We start from the raw sequence: 20,586 nt of genomic DNA, 5'->3' as shown, positions 1-20,586 counted from the left end.
GGAAATATTCCTTGAGTCGGAGACGTCGAAAATAGGATTCTAGGTCACCACAGATTGTCATGCACATTGTGTAAAGAGTTGTCACTTTGGATGGGCTATCACCAGCAGGAGAGTGAATTTGTGTGTGTGTGTGTGGGGAATAAACATGGGGAAGTAGTTTTACTTTGTGTAATGACACATCCACTCCCAGTCTTTATTCAAGCCTAAATTAATTGTATCCAGTTTGCAAATTAATTCCAATTCAGCAGTCTCTCATTGGAGTCTGTTTGTGAAGTATTTTTGTTGAAGAATTGCCACTTTTAGGTCTGTAATCGAGTGACCAAAGAGATTAAAGTGTTCTCCGACTGGTTTTTGAATGTTATAATTTTTGACGTCTGATTTGTGTCCATTTATTCTTTTACGTAGAGACTGTCCAGTTTGGCCAGTGTACGTGGCAGAGGGGCATTCCTGGCACATGATGGCATATATCATGTAGAACCCCGAGTGGGGGTATTCTATCTGCTACCCAAGATCCATAAACCTGGAAATCCTGGACGCCGCATCATCTCAGGCATTGGCACCCTGACAGCAGGATTCTCTGGCTATGTAGACTCCCTCCTCAGGCCCTATGCTACCAGCACTCCCAGCTACCTTTGAGACACCATTGACTTCCTGAGGAAACTACAATCCATCAGTGATCTTCCTGAAAACACCATCCTAGCCACTATGGATGTAGAAGCCCTCTACACCAACATTCCACACAAAGATGGACTACAAGCCGTCAGGAACACTATCCCCGATAATGTCACGGCTAACCTGGTGGCTGAACTTTGTGACTTTGTCCTTACCCATAACTATTTTACATTTGGGGACAATGTATACCTTCAAATCAGCGGCACTGCTATGGGTACCCGCATGGCCCCACAGGATGCCAACATTTTTATGGCTGACTTAGAACAACGCTTCCTCAGCTCTCGTCCTCTAAAGCCCCTACTCTACTTGCGCTACATTGATGACGTCTTCATCATCTGGACCCATGGAAAAGAAGCCCTTGAGGAATTCCACCATGATTTCAACAATTTCCATCCCACCATCAACCTCAGTTTGGACCAGTCCACACAAGAGATCCACTTCCTGGACACTACGGTGTTAATAAGCGACGGTCACATAAACACCACCCTATACCCTATTCTGACCGCTATGCTTACCTACATGCCTCCAGCTTTCATCCAGACCATACCACATCATCCATTGTCTACAGCCAAGCTCTACCATACAACCGCATTTGCTCGAACCCCTCAGACAGAGACAAACACCTACAAGATCTGTATCAAGCGTTCTTACAACTACAGTACCCACCTGCTGAAGTGAAGAAACAGATTGACAGAGCCAGAAGAGTACCCAGAAGTTACCTACTACAGGACAGGCCCAACAAAGAAAATAACAGAACGCCACTAGCCATCACCTTCAGCCTCCAATTAAAACCTCTTCAATGCATCATTAAGGATCTACAACCTATCCTGAAGGATGACCCATCACTCTCACAGATCTTGGGAGACAGGCCAGTCCTTGCTTACAGATAGTCCCCCAACCTGAAGCAAATACTCACCAGCAACCACTCAACGGAAACACTAACCCAGGAACGTATCCTTGCAACAAAGCCCGTTGCCAACTGTGTCCACATATGTATTCAGGGGACACCATCATAGGGCCTAATCACATCAGCCACACTATCAGAGGCTCATTCACCTGTACATCCACCAATGTGATATATGCCATCATGTGCCAGCAATGCCCCTTTGCCATGTACATTGGCCAAACTGGACAGTCTTTACGTAAAAGAATAAATGGACACAAATCAGACGTCAAGAATTATAACTTTTAAAAACCAGTCAGAGAGCACTTCAATCTCTTTGGTCACTCGATTACAGACCTAAAAGTGGCAATTTTTCAACAAAAATACTTCACAAACAGACTCCAATGAGAGACTGCTGAATTGGAATTAATTTTCAAACTGGATAAAATTAATTTAGGCTTGAATAAAGACTGGGAATGGATGTGTCATTACACAAAGTAAAACTATTTCCCCATGTTTATTTCATCCTCCCTACTGTTCCTCACACATTCTTGTCAACTGCTGGAAATGGCCCACCTTGATTATCACTAGAAAAGCTCCCCCGCCCCACCTCTCCTGCTGGTAATATCTCACCTTACATGATTGCTCTCGTTACAGTGTGTATGGTAACACCCATTGTTTCATGTTCTCTGTGTATATAAAATCTCCCCACTGTATTTTCCACTGCATGCATCCGATGAAGTGAGCTGTAGCTCACGAAAGCTTATGCTCAAATAAATTTGTTAGTGTCTAAGGTGCCACAAGTACTCCTTTTCTTTTTGTGGATACAGACTAACATAGTTGCTACTCTGAATTCAGAAGGAGAAGCTGCTTATATGTTCTTAAGGAGCTCAGATTCTGGGGTTGGGAAATCCTGAAGGACTATGAAAAGTTACTTGTCCCTCTTGTTTGTCTGTGAGCAGTGACTGAATGGTGTGTGCACTGAATGAATGAATATTGGCATATATAGAGCAGCTCTTTTAGCTATCTCTTGGGCTTTGCTAATAATATCCCAGGTTCTAATGGCTTCCCCAAGCTGTATTGATCCTGTTCTGTCTATGGACTGATTATGCAAGGAATCACAGGATCTTTCCTTAAGATTTTTTCCCTTGCATCTGGCGATGTTTCTTATGCAGAATCCTCTTGCCTTTCCCCCACGAGAAGGGCATATAAACCCAGCAAACATTTTCCAGTTGTGGGTAGGATGGCGTTGTTTGAGGATTGGCACAGCTTTTAGAAAACGTGTTTGTTACTTGTTTTCAGACTGAACAACAGGCTGTGGCTATCAAAGCTTTGGAGTATTTATCTCAGCACTCACAAGATTGCCAACAAGTGTTCACAGCTTTAAAGTGAGTATTTGAGATACCCGTAAAGGAAGGGAATTTCTGCTGCTTTTCTTTCTTTTAATTTTTTACATCTGATGAATTTTTAGTTTTCATGAAGGTGAAGAACTGAGCAGGTGATGTGTATTATGCTAGCCAGCAGCTCCTATGCTGTTCAAATTCAGAGCATCCCATGACATTGCAAAACATACCTCAATCCTGAACTGCCACACCTTTAGCCAAGCCTGTCATAGGCCTCTCTTGAGCAGTGGATGCCAGTTGCTCTGAGTTTAATGTTGTTTTTGTGATGTGGACAAATGACCAGTAGTGACTAGAATGAAACTACAACAAATGCATTTGACTTGCTAGCGATGATCTCCAGAGGTGAAAAGACTGATTTGGTATCTAGCCCTAGAACTTGGGTTTGTTGATAACTAAGTAATTTTTTAAAATATCATGTTAAAATATTCTACCCTATTTTAAGAATAATAATTATAAGACAAACATATTTCTTCTATTGTTTACCCCAAGCCAGCCAGGCATTGATTTAGCAAAGTGGAGGACAAAATAAATGGTGAGGATGGGAAAAATCTTACAAAGTTCTTAATCCCAATCTGATACCCTGTATCTTTCAGTAGGTATATTGAATTAATGGCATGGAGAAGAGCTGGGAAAATGTTGTCTCTTGTTGGGGCTGAAAAGGCACAAAATACTGATGGAGATTTAATTTCTGAGTCTCATTTTCTGTGTTTCTCTTGCATGTAGGTGTTTGGTTCGCCTTGTGTTGTCAAAAGTCATGGCAGAACCCAAAGAGAATAGGTGAGGCCATTTGCTAAATACATTTCTGTACTATGACTGCCCACTTAAAAAGGTATATATGGTTTTTATTTTCTTAACGTGATTATGGGACCAGTCCCTATTCAAGTCAAACACCAATTGACATAACCGAATAAGAACTTCAGGGACTGGGCCTAGTGGCATCAAGTGCGAACATCTCTTCACCTTCTATAACTTTCCTCCAAGTACCTGCACTCCTCCCCCTCTCCTGTTAACTGGATGCGAGCATGATACTAAATCAGTCCTCAGTGGGGAATGTGGATCAGGCTCTCTGAGGTTGACATCTCCGGTTGACATTTGGAGGATGTGCCTGTCAAGAGCTCTGAGAACTGTGTGGTCTTCCCTGCCAGAGATCAAGCATTTTTCAACTCTGTGTTGAGTGCCCAAAAGCCCGGGAAAGGAATACTGTTGATGGTAGACAATGGGTCTCCTTGGACTGGGCTCTATCACTTTGCTATGACCCAAGTTGGAGTTAGTGCCATACAGCTTAGTTCTGATATTGCAAGGAAACAAGGCTATGAAAACGAAACTTGGAAGATGAGTCTGTGGCCTCCCTTCTGAAAATCTCCTACAACACTCATCCTTTGGACCTACAGATCTACAGGTCTATAATGCTCTTACTCTTACTACGGGCCTGCAATGCTGCTACTCCAGGTCTTACAACACTATGGGTTTTGAGTCTATATGCTTTTGACAAAAGCAGGAGTACTGTATCTGTAATTAAAGTTATTGTATTCTGTCATACCATATAAAATAATAAAGGTTTGTAAAACTGGATTTTTCTTCCACTCTAGGACTAAATATATGGACATGCTTGTGACTTACTTGACCTCAGGTGCGTAGTTTAATTTCCATTTTCTGTGGTTGTACATCTATGAACATGTTGATGGTACAGTTAATGCTGTGTGTTTCTGCTCTGGAAAGCCTGCAGACTAGAGCTGGAAGAGCTTCATTCCTAATAGGGCCAGTAACAGTGTTAGCTGCGTTCCTCAGACAAAAGGCTCCCCCGTCCTACACAGTTTCCCCTTGGGGAAAAGTTACTTATGATCACAAATGCAGTCAAAACAATCAGGTACCAGCCACACTAGCAGGCTTAGGAGCTTCAGTCTGGGATGGCCCGAAGTGACAGTTCTCTACTCTCTCTGCATGGTTAGGGCTCAAAACAGCATCTTTATTAGGCAAACAGGAGCTATGACAAAAGAAAAGGTTGTTCTGTTGTTATGAGTTTTCAGTGTGAATTTATAAATTTGGTAGTTAAAGGCCAAGTGCTGGGCTCTTCATTGTCCTAGCTATTTACAAGAAGAGGATTGTTTATATTAAAGTGACTTCTGTTCTTCCTCTGAAATGTAGAAACTGCAGAAAATAATATAAAGTTGGTAAGAGAAGTGAGGGGCTAATTACAATACTGACACTCACTTCAGTTTACCCCTCGCCTCCCTCCCAAAGAATCCCTCTTCTTCTTCGAGTAGTGTTCCTATGGGTGATCCAGTGTAGTTGTGTCTCATCCCTGCGCTGCTGATCAGAGAACTTTGGTAGCAATGTCTGTTGGGCCCACAAACGTGCTGTTTCTCCTTGTGCTGCACCACGAGGCAAACCAGTTTGTGCAGGCTAACTGTCCTCAGTTCGCAACCACCCCAACTAGAGATGGAGCCTTTAGCTGCTTGTTAGCGGATCATTAGCTCTCCTTTTCAGTTGTTAATCTTTAGATTTTAGAAACCCTTTAGCCTTCTTTTGACTTTTATTTGGCAGTGCCTTTAAAAAAAACCATCAACAAAAAGAAGAAAGAAAGACTTTATTCTTGTGTGGACCCCAAGTGTTGGGTGACCTCCCTGGATAAGGATATGCCTGGCTCTCTGGGCTTCAAGAATTGTCACACTTCCAGAGAAACAATCCCAGTTTTGGACAAGCACTCCTCTTGCATTCACTGTCTCGGAGTGGGCCACATCCAACAAAAGTGTTCCCTCTGCCAGTAGTTCCAACCGAGATCCCACAAGGACAGAGAGCTCTGCCAGAAAATCATCTTTATAGTAGCGGCTCTCTGACCCCAGCCCTCCAGTGGATGTGACTCTTTTCTTCAACCTTGATTTTGAAGGACAGTGAGTCAAAGAAATGGTCTGGGGACTCCTCTCACAAGTTGAAAAAGAGAGTGGGAAGACCCCGCAGCAAGCCCAGGGATACCTCAAAGCAATCACCACCTTGCTTGGTGTCCTCCGCGTCGCTGGCACCAAGATCACCCTGCACCCACGTCTCACGGCGCATGTCCAGTACCGTTGATAGGCCCATGGACCGTTTGGGGACAGACACCGAATCTTCGGTAGAGATACACAAGGGCAAATGCCCTAAGACGCTCCCGGTATGCGAGCTGTCAGTACTGCCAGCAGCATTGGTCCATGCAGCACTGGAGAGATTGGTATGGGTGAAGTTCCCATCTGCCCTGGCACCACCACCGATGCCAGGACACTTGGTACAGGTAGAATTCCATCAGGCTGGTGACCTGGCTTTGTTGACTTTCGGCACCTAGAGAGCTCATGCTGAAAAGAAGTACAAGAGGTTCTCCTGCACAGCAGAAAGTCCTCCATAGGACACTCTTACCTGCAGAAATGGTCCAAGTTTCAGATTTGGTGCACGTCCCACCAAACCTCTTCAGTGTCAGCAACTCTTCCGCATATTCTGGAATATACCCGACTGTTAAAAAATTGGGGTTATCCCTGAGCTCCCTGAATGTCCACCTAGCAGCTATTATAGCATTTCACCAACCCGTAGAAGAGTATTGTACTATCACACCCGACAACTAAGAGGTTCCACCTCTTCATAGGCAGGTATCCTAAGAACATGAGCCAGTCACTCAAGACAGTTAAGAAAAGGTCTTTGAGTCCCTGTAGCGAGCTCTGATCAAGCTGGACACAATCGCCAGCTCCATCGGGATCACTGGTACCAACGGCGCCGAAGACGCCTAAAGCTAGTATCCATGGAATGCCCGGTACCGAGCTGACAGAGCAAGTTGTTCTGCCCAAAGACCTGATGGGTATGGGCAAAGAAGTACCGGTACCATGAGGGCTTGAACGACATGGAATATCCGCCCTGGGGAAGGCTACGTGGGCATGGACATCAGCACTGGCACCAACCCCAGTGCATATGGCACTGACTGACCGTACAACCAGGTCCACATCTCCAGTGCCATCAGTACAGACCTCTTGGCACTGACAACCGCCACCAATACCGACGCCCTTTGCACCACCATATTTCCAATGCTCAGTGGATCTCTTGGTGTCTGATGCACTGGACTCACCCCTGCTCAGTACCAGGGTCCTCTCACCAAGTTCTCCCAAAGTATTGGATTTGATGACATCTCCCTGCTGGTTTCAGAGTAGCAGCCGTGTTAGTCTGTATTCGCAAAAAGAAAAGGAGTACTTGTGGCACCTTAGAGACTAACAAATTTATCTGAACATAAGCTTTCGTAAGCTACAGCTCACTTCATTGGATGCATTCCCTGCTGTGCACCACCTTTTTCATCATTCGAGTTGGAAAGTGAGTGAGCGGGCTTGGGTTCCCATTAGGACTGTCAATTAACTCAAGTGATTAATTCCTGAATCATAGAATCATAGAATATCAGGGTTGGAAGGGACCTCAGGAGGTCATCTAGTCGAACCCCCTGCTCAAAAGCAGGACCCATCCCCAATTAAATCATCCCAGCCAGGGCTTTGTCAAGCCTGACCTTAAAAACTTCTAAGGAAGGAGATTCCACCACCTCCCTAGGCAACGCATTCCAGTGTTTCACCACCCTCCTAGTGAAAAAGTTTTTCTTAATATCCAACCTAAACCTCCCCCACTGCAACTTGAGACCATTACTCCTTGTCCTGTCCTCTTCCACCACTGAGAATAGTCTAGAACCATCCTCTCTGGAACCACCTCTCAGGTAGTTGAAAGCAGCTATCAAATCCCCCCTCATTCTTCTCTTCCGCAGACTAAACAATCCCAGTTCCCTCAGCCTCTCCTCATAAGTCATGTGTTCCTGACCCCTAATCATTTTTGTTGCCCTTCGCTGGACTCTCTCCAATTTATCCACATCCTTCTTGTAGTGTGGGGCCCAAAACTGGACACAGTACTCCAGATGAGGCCTCACCAATGTCGAATAGAGGGGGACGATCACGTCCCTCGATCTGCTTGCTATGCCCCTACTTATACATCCCAAAATGCCATTGGCCTTCTTGGCAACAAGGGCACACTGCTGACTCATATCCAGCTTCTCGTCCACTGTAACCCATAGGTCCTTTTCCGCAGAACTGCTGCCTAGCCATTCGGTCCCTAGTCTGTAGCTGTGCATTGGGTTCTTCCGTCCTAAGTGCAGGACCCTGCATTTATCCTTATTGAACCTCATCAGATTTCTTTTGGCCCAATTCTCCAATTTGTCTAGGTCCCTCTGTATTCTATCCCTGCCCTCCAGCGTATCTACCACTCCTCCTAGTTTAGTATCATCCGCAAATTTGCTGAGTGCAATCCACACCATCCTCCAGATCATTTATGAAGATATTGAACAAAACCGGCCCCAGGACCGACCCCTGGGGCACTCCACTTGACACCGGCTGCCAACTAGAAATGGAGCCATTGATCACTACCCGTTGAGCCCAACAATCTAGCCAACTTTCTACCCACCTTATAGTGCATTCATCCAGCCCGTACTTCTTTAACTTGCTGGCAAGAATACTGTGGGAGACAGTGTCAAAAGCTTTGCTAAAGTCAAGAAACAATACATCCACTGCTTTCCCTTCATCCACAGAACCAGTAATCTCATCATAGAAGGCGATTAGATTAGTCAGGCATGACCTTCCCTTGGTGAATCCATGCTGACTGTTCCTGCTCACTTTCCTCTCATGTAAGTGCTTCAGGATTGATTCTTTGAGGACCTGCTCCATGATTTTTCCGGGGACTGAGGTGAGGCTGACTGGCCTGTAGTTCCCAGGATCCTCCTTCTTCCCTTTTTTAAAGATTGGCACTACATTAGCCTTTTTCCAGTCATCTGGGACTTCCCCCGTTCGCCATGAGTTTTCAAAGATAATGGCCAATGGCTCTGCAATCACAGCCGCCAGTTCCTTTAGCACTCTCGGATGCAACTCGTCCGGCCCCATGGACTTGTACACGTCCAGCTTTTCTATATAGTCCCTAACCACCTCTTTCTCCACAGAGGGCTGGCCATCTACTCCCCATGTTGTGATGCCCAGCGCAGCAGTCTGGGAGCTGACCTTGTTCGTGAAGACAGAGGCAAAAAAAGCATTAAGTACATTAGCTTTTTCCACATCCTCTGTCACTAGGTTGCCTCCATCATTCATTAAGGGGCCCACACTTTCCTTGGCTTTCTTCTTGTTGCCAACATACCTGAAGAAACCCTTCTTGTTACTCTTGACATCTCTCACTAGCTGCAGCTCCAGCTGCGATTTGGCCTTCCTGATTTCATTCCTACATGCCCGAGCAATATTTTTATACTCTTCCCTGGTCATATGTCCAACCTTCCACTTCTTGTAAGCTTCTTTTTTATGTTTAAGATTCGCTAGGATTTCACCGTTAAGCCAAGCTGGTCGCCTGCCATATTTACTATTCTTTTGACACATCGGGATGGTTTGTCCCTGTAACCTCAACAGGGTTCCTTGAAATACAGCCAGCTCTCCTGGACTCCTTTCCCCTTCATGTTAGTCCCCCAGGGGATCCTACCCATCCGTTCCCTGAGGGAGTCAGTCTGCTTTCTTGAAGTCCAGGGTCCGTATCCTGCTGCTTACCTTTCTTCCCTGAAGAACATTACTACACTGGAAGACTATACTAATTCAGTGTTCCAGGAACCATCTCACTTACAACCATCAGGTAGGATTGACCCGGAATGGACAGCTCCACCATTCCAACAGGAGCAATTTTCAGATTCGGACAAATCTGAAACCTCTGGTAATAGGTGGTCCCTACTTCATTCCCACAGAGAGAGTCAAGCCTGGACAGGCAATCCAGGACTTACAGTTGCTACTCTTATGGACATGACCTCCCTAGGAACTGATGGATCTCCATGCCTTGGGGTCCCCCTCAAACAGTTGGCCCCTCTTTTTGGCCTTAGATCCCAATACCACATGTATATGACCCACTCAGGAGTCTTTCCCCTCTTCTCCCATGCATCAACAACTGGTTCCACTGGAGTATGAGGAGGAGGAGGATGTTGAACCAGAACCGCAGGTACCGATGATTCCAGTGGGAATCCCATCCTGTTGCCTGGAGGAGGTGGTCTCTCCTTCTTCACCATCCCCACCAGCTGACCATAAGCAACAGCAGGACTTATTATGAAGAGTGACTAACAATCTCCAGATATCTCTGGAGGAAGTCCAAGACTTGGTAGCCAAATATGTCTTTAATAACTACTCTAGGTTGGCGGCCTTTCAGCAGAAACTTTCCTCTCAGGACAGAGCCCAGTTCCTCTCTCTTTTAAAGGAGGGCAGGTTGGTGATATAAATGGCCCTTCTGGCTGCAGTTGATGTAGCAGATACACCATCCAGAAACTTGGTCACGGATATTGTTATGAGGAGGAACTTGTGATTGCAATCCTCAGGTTTCCCCAGGGAGGTGCAAAATATCATCCAAGGTCTTCTCTTTGATGAGTCCAACCTTTTTAATGAGAAGACTGATGACGCTCTCAATAACCCTCTGCTTCCTGGGGATCTACACACCAGTCTTAAGGAGGAAGCACCAAAGGGAAATCTATAAACCAAGACCACCTCCTCCTCATACATTCTACTATCAGTGTTCTGCTGAGCCTCCCCGTAAGCAACAGAAGACACAGAGAACCTGCTTTTTGGCCCCCTCTATCACTGCGACCCAATCCCAGCCCACTACTAGGAGCCACTTTGATGTTTTAATTGAGATCTGCTTGTCGTCTCTGATGCCACCTGCCCCTTCTTCTGTCACCTATGGAGGCTGTCTCACTCTGTTCGCCCGCAAATGGGAGCTAATCATGACGGACAGTTGGGTCTTGGAAGATTGTCCATCAGGGATACTCCATAGAGTTCCTTTCCCTCCCTTCCTCCTTCACAAACCCCCTTCCCAGTCCCCCTTTGAGGACCATTCTCATTAGGTGATTCATCATCAAGAAACAGAATTCCTATTGCACCAAGGGTCAGTAGAGCTCATCCTGCCTCAGTATCAAGGAATTGGGTACTATTCTCTGTATTTCCTAATTCCCAGAAAAGAAGATGAGTGGAGACCCATTTTGGATCTTTGACAACTCAACATCTTCATTGGGAAGTTGAAAATCAGGGTGGTTACACTGGTATCAGTAATACCCTCTTGTTAAGAAAAGATGTGGTTCGTGGTTCTCGACACGAAGGAAGCATATTTTCATATAGACACCCCTCCCACAAGGTTCCTACATTTTATGGGGGTCCAGGAGCACTTCCAATTCTGAGTCCTCCCCTTCAGACTAGTGATGGCCCCCAGCATGCTTATGAATGTTTTCTTCATGGTGGCGACCCAGATGAGACATCAGGGCCACACAGTCTTTCTGTATCTCAACTATTGACTCCTGGTAGGTCACTCATGATGGAATGTCAGCTCAGCTATTCAATGCCTTATTCAAAGTCTTGCAGCTCTGGAGGTTGTGTGAACAGAGAAATGTCCCTTTTATCCCCCACAAAGACAATAAACTTTACAGGGGCAATGTTGGACTCTGTTTCTGAAAGTGTCAACATTGTAACATATGCATCCCTTCTAGAGTGGGATGTCCACCTGAACAGTCACATTGTGTAGGGCACATGGAACCTGCAGGAGGCCAGATTACATATCAACATCCTGGAACTGCAGGCAGTCTACCTTGCATGCAAGGCCTTCCTCCCACTCATTTGCTCCACATCCCAGTGATGTTGAGCAATATCACCGCTGTGGTCTATATACACAAACAAGGAGGAGCGAGATTTCTTTCACTTTGTCTGGAGGCAGTTGGGCTTTGGAATTGTTGCATGAGGCACATCATCACCATCCAGGTAGCATACCTCCTGGGAGTTCACAACTCCTTAGCAGACAATCTTAGCAGGCACTTCTTGGTGGACCACGAGTGGGGAAATCCAGGATTGTTCTGTCAGAAATATTCACGCAGTGGGGCTTAGCTCTATCGGACCTCTTTGTATTATAAACGAACAAAAAAAATTCCTCGTTATTGTTCTAGAGGATCCATAGGCTGTGACACCCAAGGTAATACTCTTGTTTATCATGGAAAAGTGGTTTCAGGTATGCCTTTCCTCCCACTCCCCTGATTCCCCAGGTGCTGAGAAAGATATGTTGCAAAGAGGCCATGTCATTCTTCTAGTACCCTACTGGCCCAGACAGTTTTGTTTCCCAGAGCTTCTGACAATGTCAGTCCACCCTCCAATTAAAATCCACCCCTTCCCAGAACTTCTGATGCAGGACAGGGGCAGGGTCAAACACCCCAACCGAGGCTCTCTTCACCTCATGGCCTTGATGTTTGGATCAGTGTTGGAAGTAGAGGGCTCTTGTTCGTTCCCTCTCCAAGCTATACTTACCCAGCGTAGCAATGAATCCTGAACCTGTTATTTGGCTAAATGGAAATGCTTCTCCACCTTGATGCAGCACAGTCAGTCTCACCCAGTCTTCCCAAGCATCCCTATTGTTTTAGATTACCTCCTGTTTCTAATAAACTCTGGTCTCTCAATCAGCTCGTTATGAGTACATGGAGCACCCATTAGTGCCTTCCTCCTTTCAGTAGAGGGTGGTCTGTCTTTACTCACCCAACAGGGGAATGAGAGACAGGGACTGGATCACTTGATGATTACCTGTTTTGTTCATTCCCTCTGGGACAGCTGGCATTGACCACTGTCAGATGACAGGATACGGGCTAGATGGACCGTTGGTCTGACCCAGTATGGCTGTTCTTATGTAACTACGACACAGTTCATGAAGGGACTTGTAAGGCCTCATGGCCAGTCATTAAACCCACACCACTATGAGATCTGAACCTTGTGCTGTCAAAACTTACTGGTCCTTTGAACTCTTAGCAACATGTTCCACGTCCCTCCTATCCATGAAGGTGGCGTTTTTAGTGGCCATCATTTTGGCCAGGAGGGTCAGGAAACTGGGAGCTCTCATGGTGGACCCCCTCCCCTTTATATTATTCCATAAGAACAAAGTATCCCTTCACCTTCACCCTAAATTTCTACCGAAGATCATCTATGCATTCCACCGTAACCAGTGTATTCACTTACATGTTCTTTTTCTGAAACTCTGCTTTCTGCTTTGTCTGAAGAGAAGAGACTTCACTCCTTCAACATCAGATGTGCATTGGCCTTTTACCTGCAAAAAAACGAGGCCATCAGGAAGTCTCCGAGACTCTCTGTCGCGATAGCAGAGAGATCCCGTGGTCAAGCTAAATCCTCTCAGAAGATTTCTAAGTGGGTTCTGTTTGTATTATTGAATGCTACAAACTGGCATGCATTCTGCCTCCCTGCGGTATAGTGGCCCACTCCATGAGAGAGCAGGCTGCCACGGCAACATCCCTGCAGCAGGTCCCGATACAGGACATATGCAGAGCAGCCACCTGGAGCTCCATACACACGTTTGCTAGGCATTATGTTCTAGCTGTGGATGCAGCAGTGGGATCTGTAGTACTGCACACATATTTGTTTCTGGCTTCCTTGCGCACATGTCCAATCTGAGAACTGCTTGTCAGTCACCCATGTGTGGAATATACATAGGGACCAGCACTTGAAGATAAAATGAAGGTTACTTACTGTAACTGAAAGTTCTTTGAGATGTGTGGTCTATATCTATTACCCTCCCTGCCCTCTGTTCCTTCTACTTCAGCTCTGGATTGGATTCGTGGTAAGAAGAGGAACTGTGGGGGCACTGACCCTCACTGCCTCATGTACCCTCGCTCAGGAGCACGAGGTGATCTTTTGTGCAGGTACAGGCCAATGGACAATGCTTGTTAAAATCTGTGAGCTCGGGCGCATGGTGTGCATCGTGGGCAGCGCATGAACGGCTGGCTGGAGAAGGCTAGCCCCTGGCCCTGCCCCTTCCACCTAAGGCCCTGCCCCTTCTGCGCCCCTGGAACACAGAGCCCCCCCACTGCAGCTGTCGGCCCCCGCCCCAGGCTGGCTAGTGCCCGCAGCCTCCCCAGCCCTGGAGCGCTGGGAGGCAGAGCATGCAGCAGCGCCACTGCAGCCTCCCCCGCCCCAGAGCATGGTGTTGCCGCAGCCCCCCCAGCCCTGGAGAGCCGGGAGGGAGAGCGCGTGGCACCGGGAGGGAGAGCGCGTGGCACGGCCACAGCCCCGGGAAGGTGGGCGGCATGACCCCAGCCACTGGAGCTCAGCGGCACCCTCAGAGCGGGACCCTCGGGGTGGAGTGTGGGCGGGGCCACGCCTGGCTGTTTGGGGAGGCACAGTCTCCCCTGCCCACCACTCATGGTGTGCATGCATATCCTATGTGTGAAATACAGGGACCACACATCTCAAAGAATTTCCAGTTACAGGAAGTAACCTCTCTTTTTACTAGACATTTTCTCTCCTCTCTGCCTGTCTTGGAAGCCCCTGAGAAAATATACATTTAGTCCTGTAGCTGCTGTAGTTACCATGACCATGTCAGGGAGAGTGAAGAGCTCATGTAATAGAATCATAGGGCTAGAAGGGATCTCGAGAGGTCATCTAGTCCAGTCCTCTGCATTCATGGCAGGACTAAGTATTATCTAGACCATCCCTGACAGGTGTCTGTCTAACCTGCTCTTAAAAATCTCCAATGACAGAGATTCCACAACCTTCCTAGGCAGTTTATTCCAGTGCTTAACCACCCTGACAGTTAGCAAGCTTTTCCTAACGTCCTTGCTGCAGCTTAAGCCCATTGCTTCTTGTCCTATCCTCAGAGGCTAAGGAGAATATTTTTTCTCCTTCCTCCTTGTAACAACCTTTTATGTACTGGAAAACTGTTATCATGTCCCCCCTCGGTCTTCTCTTTTCCAGACTAAACAAGCTCAGTTATTTGAATCTTCCCTCATAGGTCATGTTTTCTAGACCTTTAATAATTTTTGTTGCACTTCTCTGGACTTTCTCCAATTTGTCTACATCTTTCCTGAAATGTGGCACACAGAACTGGATACAATACTCCAGCTGAGGCCTAATCAGCGTGGAATAGAGCAGAAGAATTACTTCTTGTGTCTTGCTTACAACACTCCTGCTAATACATCCCAGAACGATGTTTGCTTTTTTTGCAACAGTATTACACTGTTGGCTCATATTTAGCTTGTGAGCCACTATGACTCCCAGATCCCTTTCTGCAGTACTCCTTCCTAGGCAGTCATGTCCTATTTTGTAGGTGTGCAACTGATTGTTCCTTCCTAAGTGGAGTACTTTGCCTTTGTCCACGTTGAATTTCATCCTGTTTTTTTCAGACCATTTCTCCAGTTTGTCCAGATCATTTTGAATTTTAATTCTATCCTCCACTGAAGAAGTTTCTTCCACTGGACTCAAGTGGGACCCTAAGAATAGTATTTCAGAGGGCTGAGGGGATTAATTTTCTTGCCCCAACCTCCTCCCATCAGATTAAGCCAAACCCCACAGACCCCAGTTGGGCCCCAATGTCAATGAATTTCTTGGTGAAGGGGCATGACTCATTTTGTTTGTATGTCCCTTGTGACAGTCCTGCCTATCTAGCTGGAAATGCTAGTTTGGGCACATTCTAATGTTTTTCTGTGAGCTCTCTCTAAATATATTAGATCAAACCTATGAGTGGTACCCCACATGCTGAAATACTCAGATTTCTGAAGCCCCAGAAATGTGTGTTATAGTTAATATTGGGCATAGGAAATGCAGTTGTTCTGCTCAGGAAATGTTTCATATCTGTCAAATGACATGTTTCTGCAGCACATCAGAGACTTGCTGAGTCTTTCACAGAAGGGAGTATGACACTGGACATGAGGACCCGTGAGGCTCACTGGTTTAGAAAAATAGGTGAGTAGCACTGCCAGCATGTAAACAGAGGGAGGAAAGGGCAAAGGGTTGGGAATAAAAACCAGTTTGTGAAGAACTAACACTTGGTGATCTCTGACTCTTCCTGCAGCAAAGTTTTGACTTACAGAATAAATTTCTTATGGAAACTTAGGGCTTGTCTACACTTAACAGGGGATTGACATGCGGCAATCGATGCATCGGCGGTCGATTTAGTGGCTCCATTGAAGACCCGCTAAATTGACCGCAGATCGCTCTCCCGTCGACTCCTGTACTCCACCTGAACAAGACACGCAAGGGGAGTTGACGGGAGAGCATCTCCCATCGACATTGCGTAGTGTGGACCCTGCGGCAAGTAGATCTAAGTACGTCGACTTCAGCTACGTTATTCACGTAGCTGAAGTTGCGTAACTTAGATCTATCTCCCCCCATAGTGCAGACAAGGCCTAAGATCTGATTTAGGGAAGGCATGACCCAAGGAAGAGGGTAACATGCAGGTCAGAATCTGCAAATCACTGTAGAATCTGAGCAGCTGATTGGGCCAGTTAGATACTCAGATTCTTCAGTGATGGGAATGACACAACTGTCAAGAGGGATAGATCACTGATGAATCTTTATGGGAGTGGTATGCTTAATTCTCTTCTGAATGTACTTGTCAGGATAGAAACTGTATGCAGAGCAGTCTGAAATGATTGCCTTTTATGGCTCTGGGGATGGTATTGGATACTTTCAGCTAGATTCTGTGTAAATCTGTAGTAAATCCATTAAAGTTAAAGGAATTATTCTAGTTTCATACTGGAGTAATTTAGATCAGAATCTGGCTTTTCTTTATTCAACTTGATGTGAATGGATTTAATGGCAGAATGATTAGTTGTTGAAATAACGGATTTGAAATAATGAATAATCTATATTAATAGCATCTACTGACAGTATTTCCTGCTGTTGTTAAATGAGCCCTATGACGGGTTCAATCACAGAGACCCCCTTGGGACTGTCACCTGACATGCTGAAGTTACCTCTGAGCCCGTTTTCCCTGCCAGCTTGGGACTCGAGAACCCTGCCTTGTTGACCCAGACACGCTAGCCTGCTGCAACACAGACCCAGGGCTGGTCCATGCCCCCAAAGCTGCAGACTTTAACCAAAAACTGCTCAGCGGTCACCTATCTCCAGCACCCAGATACCCAGCTCGCAATGGGATCCAAACCCCAAATAAATGTGTTTTACTCTGTATGAAGCTTATACGGGGTAAACTAATAAATTGTCCACCCTCTATAACACTGATAGAGAGATATGCACAGCTGTTTGCTCCCCCAGGTATTAATCACTTACTCTGAGTTCACTAATAAACAAAAGTGATTTTATTAAGTATAAAAAGTAGGATTTAAGTGGTTTCAAGTAGTAACAGACAGAACAAAGTAAGTCACCAAGCAAAATAGAGCAAAACCACGCAAGTCTAAGCTAATACATTAAGAATTTGTTTACAGGTAAAATCTCACCCTTAGAGATATTCTAATAAGCCTCTTTCACAGACTAGACTTCTTCCTAGTCTTTCCCAATCTTTCCCCTGGTACAGTCCTTGTTAGTTCCAGCTCAGGTGGTAATTAGGGGATTTCTCATGACTGGCAGCCCCCTTTGTTCTGTTCCACCCCCTTTTATAGCTTTAGCCCAAGGCAGGAATCTCTCTGGGTCCCCACCCCTCCTTCTAAATGGAAAAGCACCAGGTTTAAGATGGATTCCAGTATCATGTGACATAGTGACATGTCACTGTAAGATCTCATTCTTCATTACACAGGAAGGCTTGCAGGTAAATAAACCCATTCACAACCAAATGTCCGAGTCAATGGGATCCATCAAGATCCTAAACCACCATTAATGGCCCACACTTTGCATAATTACAATAGGGTCTCAGGGTAATTCTTTCATATTTCTAGGTTTCAGAGTAACAGCCGTGTTAGTCTGTATTCGCAAAAAGAAAAGGAGTACTTGTGGCACCTTAGAGTCTCTAAGGTGCCACAAGTACTCCTTTTCTTGTTTCATATTTCTAGTTTCAGATACAAGAATGATACATTCATACAAATAGGATGAATATATTCAGTAGGTTATAACATTTGTAATGATACCTTACAAGAGACCTTTTGCATAAAGCATAATCCAGTTACATCATATTCACATTCATAAAGCATGTGGAGTGCAATGTCACAAGCCCCATGTTTAAAATGTAATACTGGGCCCGAAATGCCTGTCACTGGAGATTTTATGGGCACAGATTATACCAGGCTGAAGGTTTTTATTCTAGTCTCCTGTCTTATTGATTTTATGAGCTTGGAACTTGGCTGTACAGTTCGAGAACTGCCCAGGAACAATGAGGGATTTCTTTGTACTGTCGTTCAAGGTATGTGCTCTGCCTAGTATTATCTGTGATGTGATAGATGATGTCGTGCAGGTGGCTTTGTTACAAGCTCCAAACAAATACATCAGATGTTTCCTTAGAGCAGTGCTACTCAAAGTGGGTCCGCGAGCCACCGGCTGCCAGTATGCGCACACATTGGAAAAAAAAATTGCCGGTCCCCCACATCAGATAGCTTGAGAAGCACTGTCTTAGAGAGCTTCAGTTGGGTACCCTGGGGGTTAGATGCTTTGGTCACCCAGAGGAAAATCATTGACAACTTCAGATTTTGGAATTATAGTCACACTTTACGTTATGTGGTTTAAAAACTGGAATTCAAAACATTTAAATTAAAAGGACAATTTCAAACACCAGGTGATCACTGAAGTTTGGCCACTGATGCAAATCTATTACACAGACAACTCTTCTCCATCTCCTCTGCATGCAGAACTCCCTTTTAACATTATGGTTTATATACATGTTAATAGAGAGGGGCCCCAAAGTTGTTAGACCTCTGATATTGTAAATAATCCTCTGGTTTAATTAATACGCATTGTCCAGTGTACTACACCTGATTAATTACTAAGAACCTAATTGTTAAGGTTCAACCATCATCCATTCAGTAGGCTATTCATGTACTTATCAATTACATACACATTATACCTCAGTAAATACACTTGTAATAATCAGTTCTTCAAGTAGTGTCCTGTTGGGTGCTCCACTTCAGGTATACTTCCACCCCTTGCACCTTTAATCGGAGGTTTTTGGTGGTGGTGCCTGTTCGGCCATGCACACACCCTATGGTTTCTTGTGCCCCGTGCTGAGGCTATACATGGTTGCACGGATAAGCTACCCTCAGTTTCTTCTCAACCATCTCTGCCTGAGATGGAGCACTAGTGTGCCTGACTTTCAAAGTCTCTTAGCCTAGTTGCCCTTCTTTAGCTTCTTGTTTTTTCTTTAGTTATTTCATTTACTTTTTATTTAGGAGTTTAGGGGGGACTTTCTCTTGATCCCTTTTCCCTTTTGGGAGGGAGACATTCCCCTTTTACATACTGTTGTCCTGGGATATGCTAGACTCTCCAGGTGTCAAGTGGTGCATTTCTTGCCAAGAGGCCATCCTTGTCAGTGACGGGCATTCCTGTTGTATCTGCTGCGTGGGAGAGTCTCAGATCCTCCAAAAGTAATCCATCTGCACTTCTTTTTACGGCAGGGCAAGAAAAAACCAGGACCTAAAAGTGAGACTCCTCATGATGGAGCATTCCCTCCAACCAGCCTCAGATCCAGGCTTGCCCCGCAGACATCAGTTGCTGAATTAAGATAGTGCCATGTTCATCTGGGTCTACCCGAGATAAATCCATGGAGAAGACCCACAGAAAATAGTCATTCTCCACAGAAAAAGTCAAACGCAAAAAAGACCTTGGTCCCTGCAGAGTAAGGGGACCTCATGTCCCACCCTGGATATGGCTGTGGCTCCAGACATTCTTGGTATGGATCCTGTGCCTGGGGTTCTGGGCTCAGCAGAGAAAAAGGGCAGCAAGCATGCCTCGGTAACTAAAACCTTTGGTGCCGCACAAGCAGGACACTGCCTTATCAAATCATTCCACCTCTAAGATAACGGAACCCACAACTCCTTCAGTACTATCTACATCTAAATTGACCACTGAGATACCGCAAAGACACCATGCCTCTCATATGATCTTGGCACCCCCCAAGGCATTCTCATTGGTATTGTCCACTTTGACTGGAGTGGACTTGCCAGAGCAGCATATATTCTCGGTACCGACAACAGAACAAGTTTGGATTCTTGCTGGATCTGTTTGTTTCGGAGGAGCTGGAGTTTCCCTTGTTAGTTGGTACTGAGAGATTATTGGTACCGAGACAAGCCCAGTCACCAATGTGGGACATTTCTCCAGTACCACTTGATTCTCACTTGCAGAGTATGCTGGAACTCCCCTTCTTGAAGAGGAGGAATTTTCCTCCAATTTGAATATTTTGATCTAGGATTCCTCTGACACTTCAGACAAGGGATTTCTATCCTGGCACTTTTGAGAAGATGGGGGAGTTGCACCAAAGACAGCCCCATGTTCCCCCGACCTGGTTCAAGCACCAGGTGATGCCATCACCAGTGCCTTTTGGACCTCTCCAGTGGCCATATTGGGATCACTGGGCGACATATCCTCAGCAATTATCCCATGCCCCTCGTCTCTCTCATGGGGAATACAGAGTGACATGCTCCCCTACTCAAGCTGTGCCTCCTCCATTACCTCAGGCACAAAAATCTTTTAGCAGGAGGCTAGGGTAGAGAAAGAGGGAACTCCCCAAACAAATATTTCTTCATCTTCCCCAATGAAGTGGCTATGCTTCCCCACTGACTGTGACTGATGACTTCACACATGTCCAATAGTTAATGAAGCATGTTGCGGAGTCCCTCCATATTCTCTTGGAAGAAGTCATGGAGTCACAACATAAGCT

The 20,586-nt window shown here is 45.7% G+C and overlaps 1 protein-coding gene across 3 annotated transcripts in view; it reads left to right on the top strand.

Moving 5' to 3' along the window:
• TEX11 (testis expressed 11) overlaps positions 1-20,586 on the top strand; it is a 147,858-nt gene that overhangs the window by 87,972 nt on the left and 39,300 nt on the right. For all 3 annotated transcript variants that reach the window (XM_078854303.1, XM_073358618.1, XM_073358617.1), the window contains 5 exons: positions 2,858-2,943; positions 3,682-3,735; positions 4,548-4,588; positions 15,645-15,731; positions 18,050-18,120. In XM_078854303.1, the coding sequence (XP_078710429.1) occupies positions 2,858-2,943; positions 3,682-3,735; positions 4,548-4,588; positions 15,645-15,731; positions 18,050-18,120 (339 nt within the window). The remainder of the gene's footprint in view (positions 1-2,857; positions 2,944-3,681; positions 3,736-4,547; positions 4,589-15,644; positions 15,732-18,049; positions 18,121-20,586) is intronic.

This window comes from Lepidochelys kempii, chromosome 9, assembly GCF_965140285.1.
Source record: "Lepidochelys kempii isolate rLepKem1 chromosome 9, rLepKem1.hap1, whole genome shotgun sequence".
Classification (NCBI taxonomy): domain Eukaryota; kingdom Metazoa; phylum Chordata; order Testudines; family Cheloniidae; genus Lepidochelys; species Lepidochelys kempii.
The sequence above is the reverse complement of the archived record's forward strand: the minus strand, read 5'-3'. Positions and strand labels throughout refer to the sequence as shown.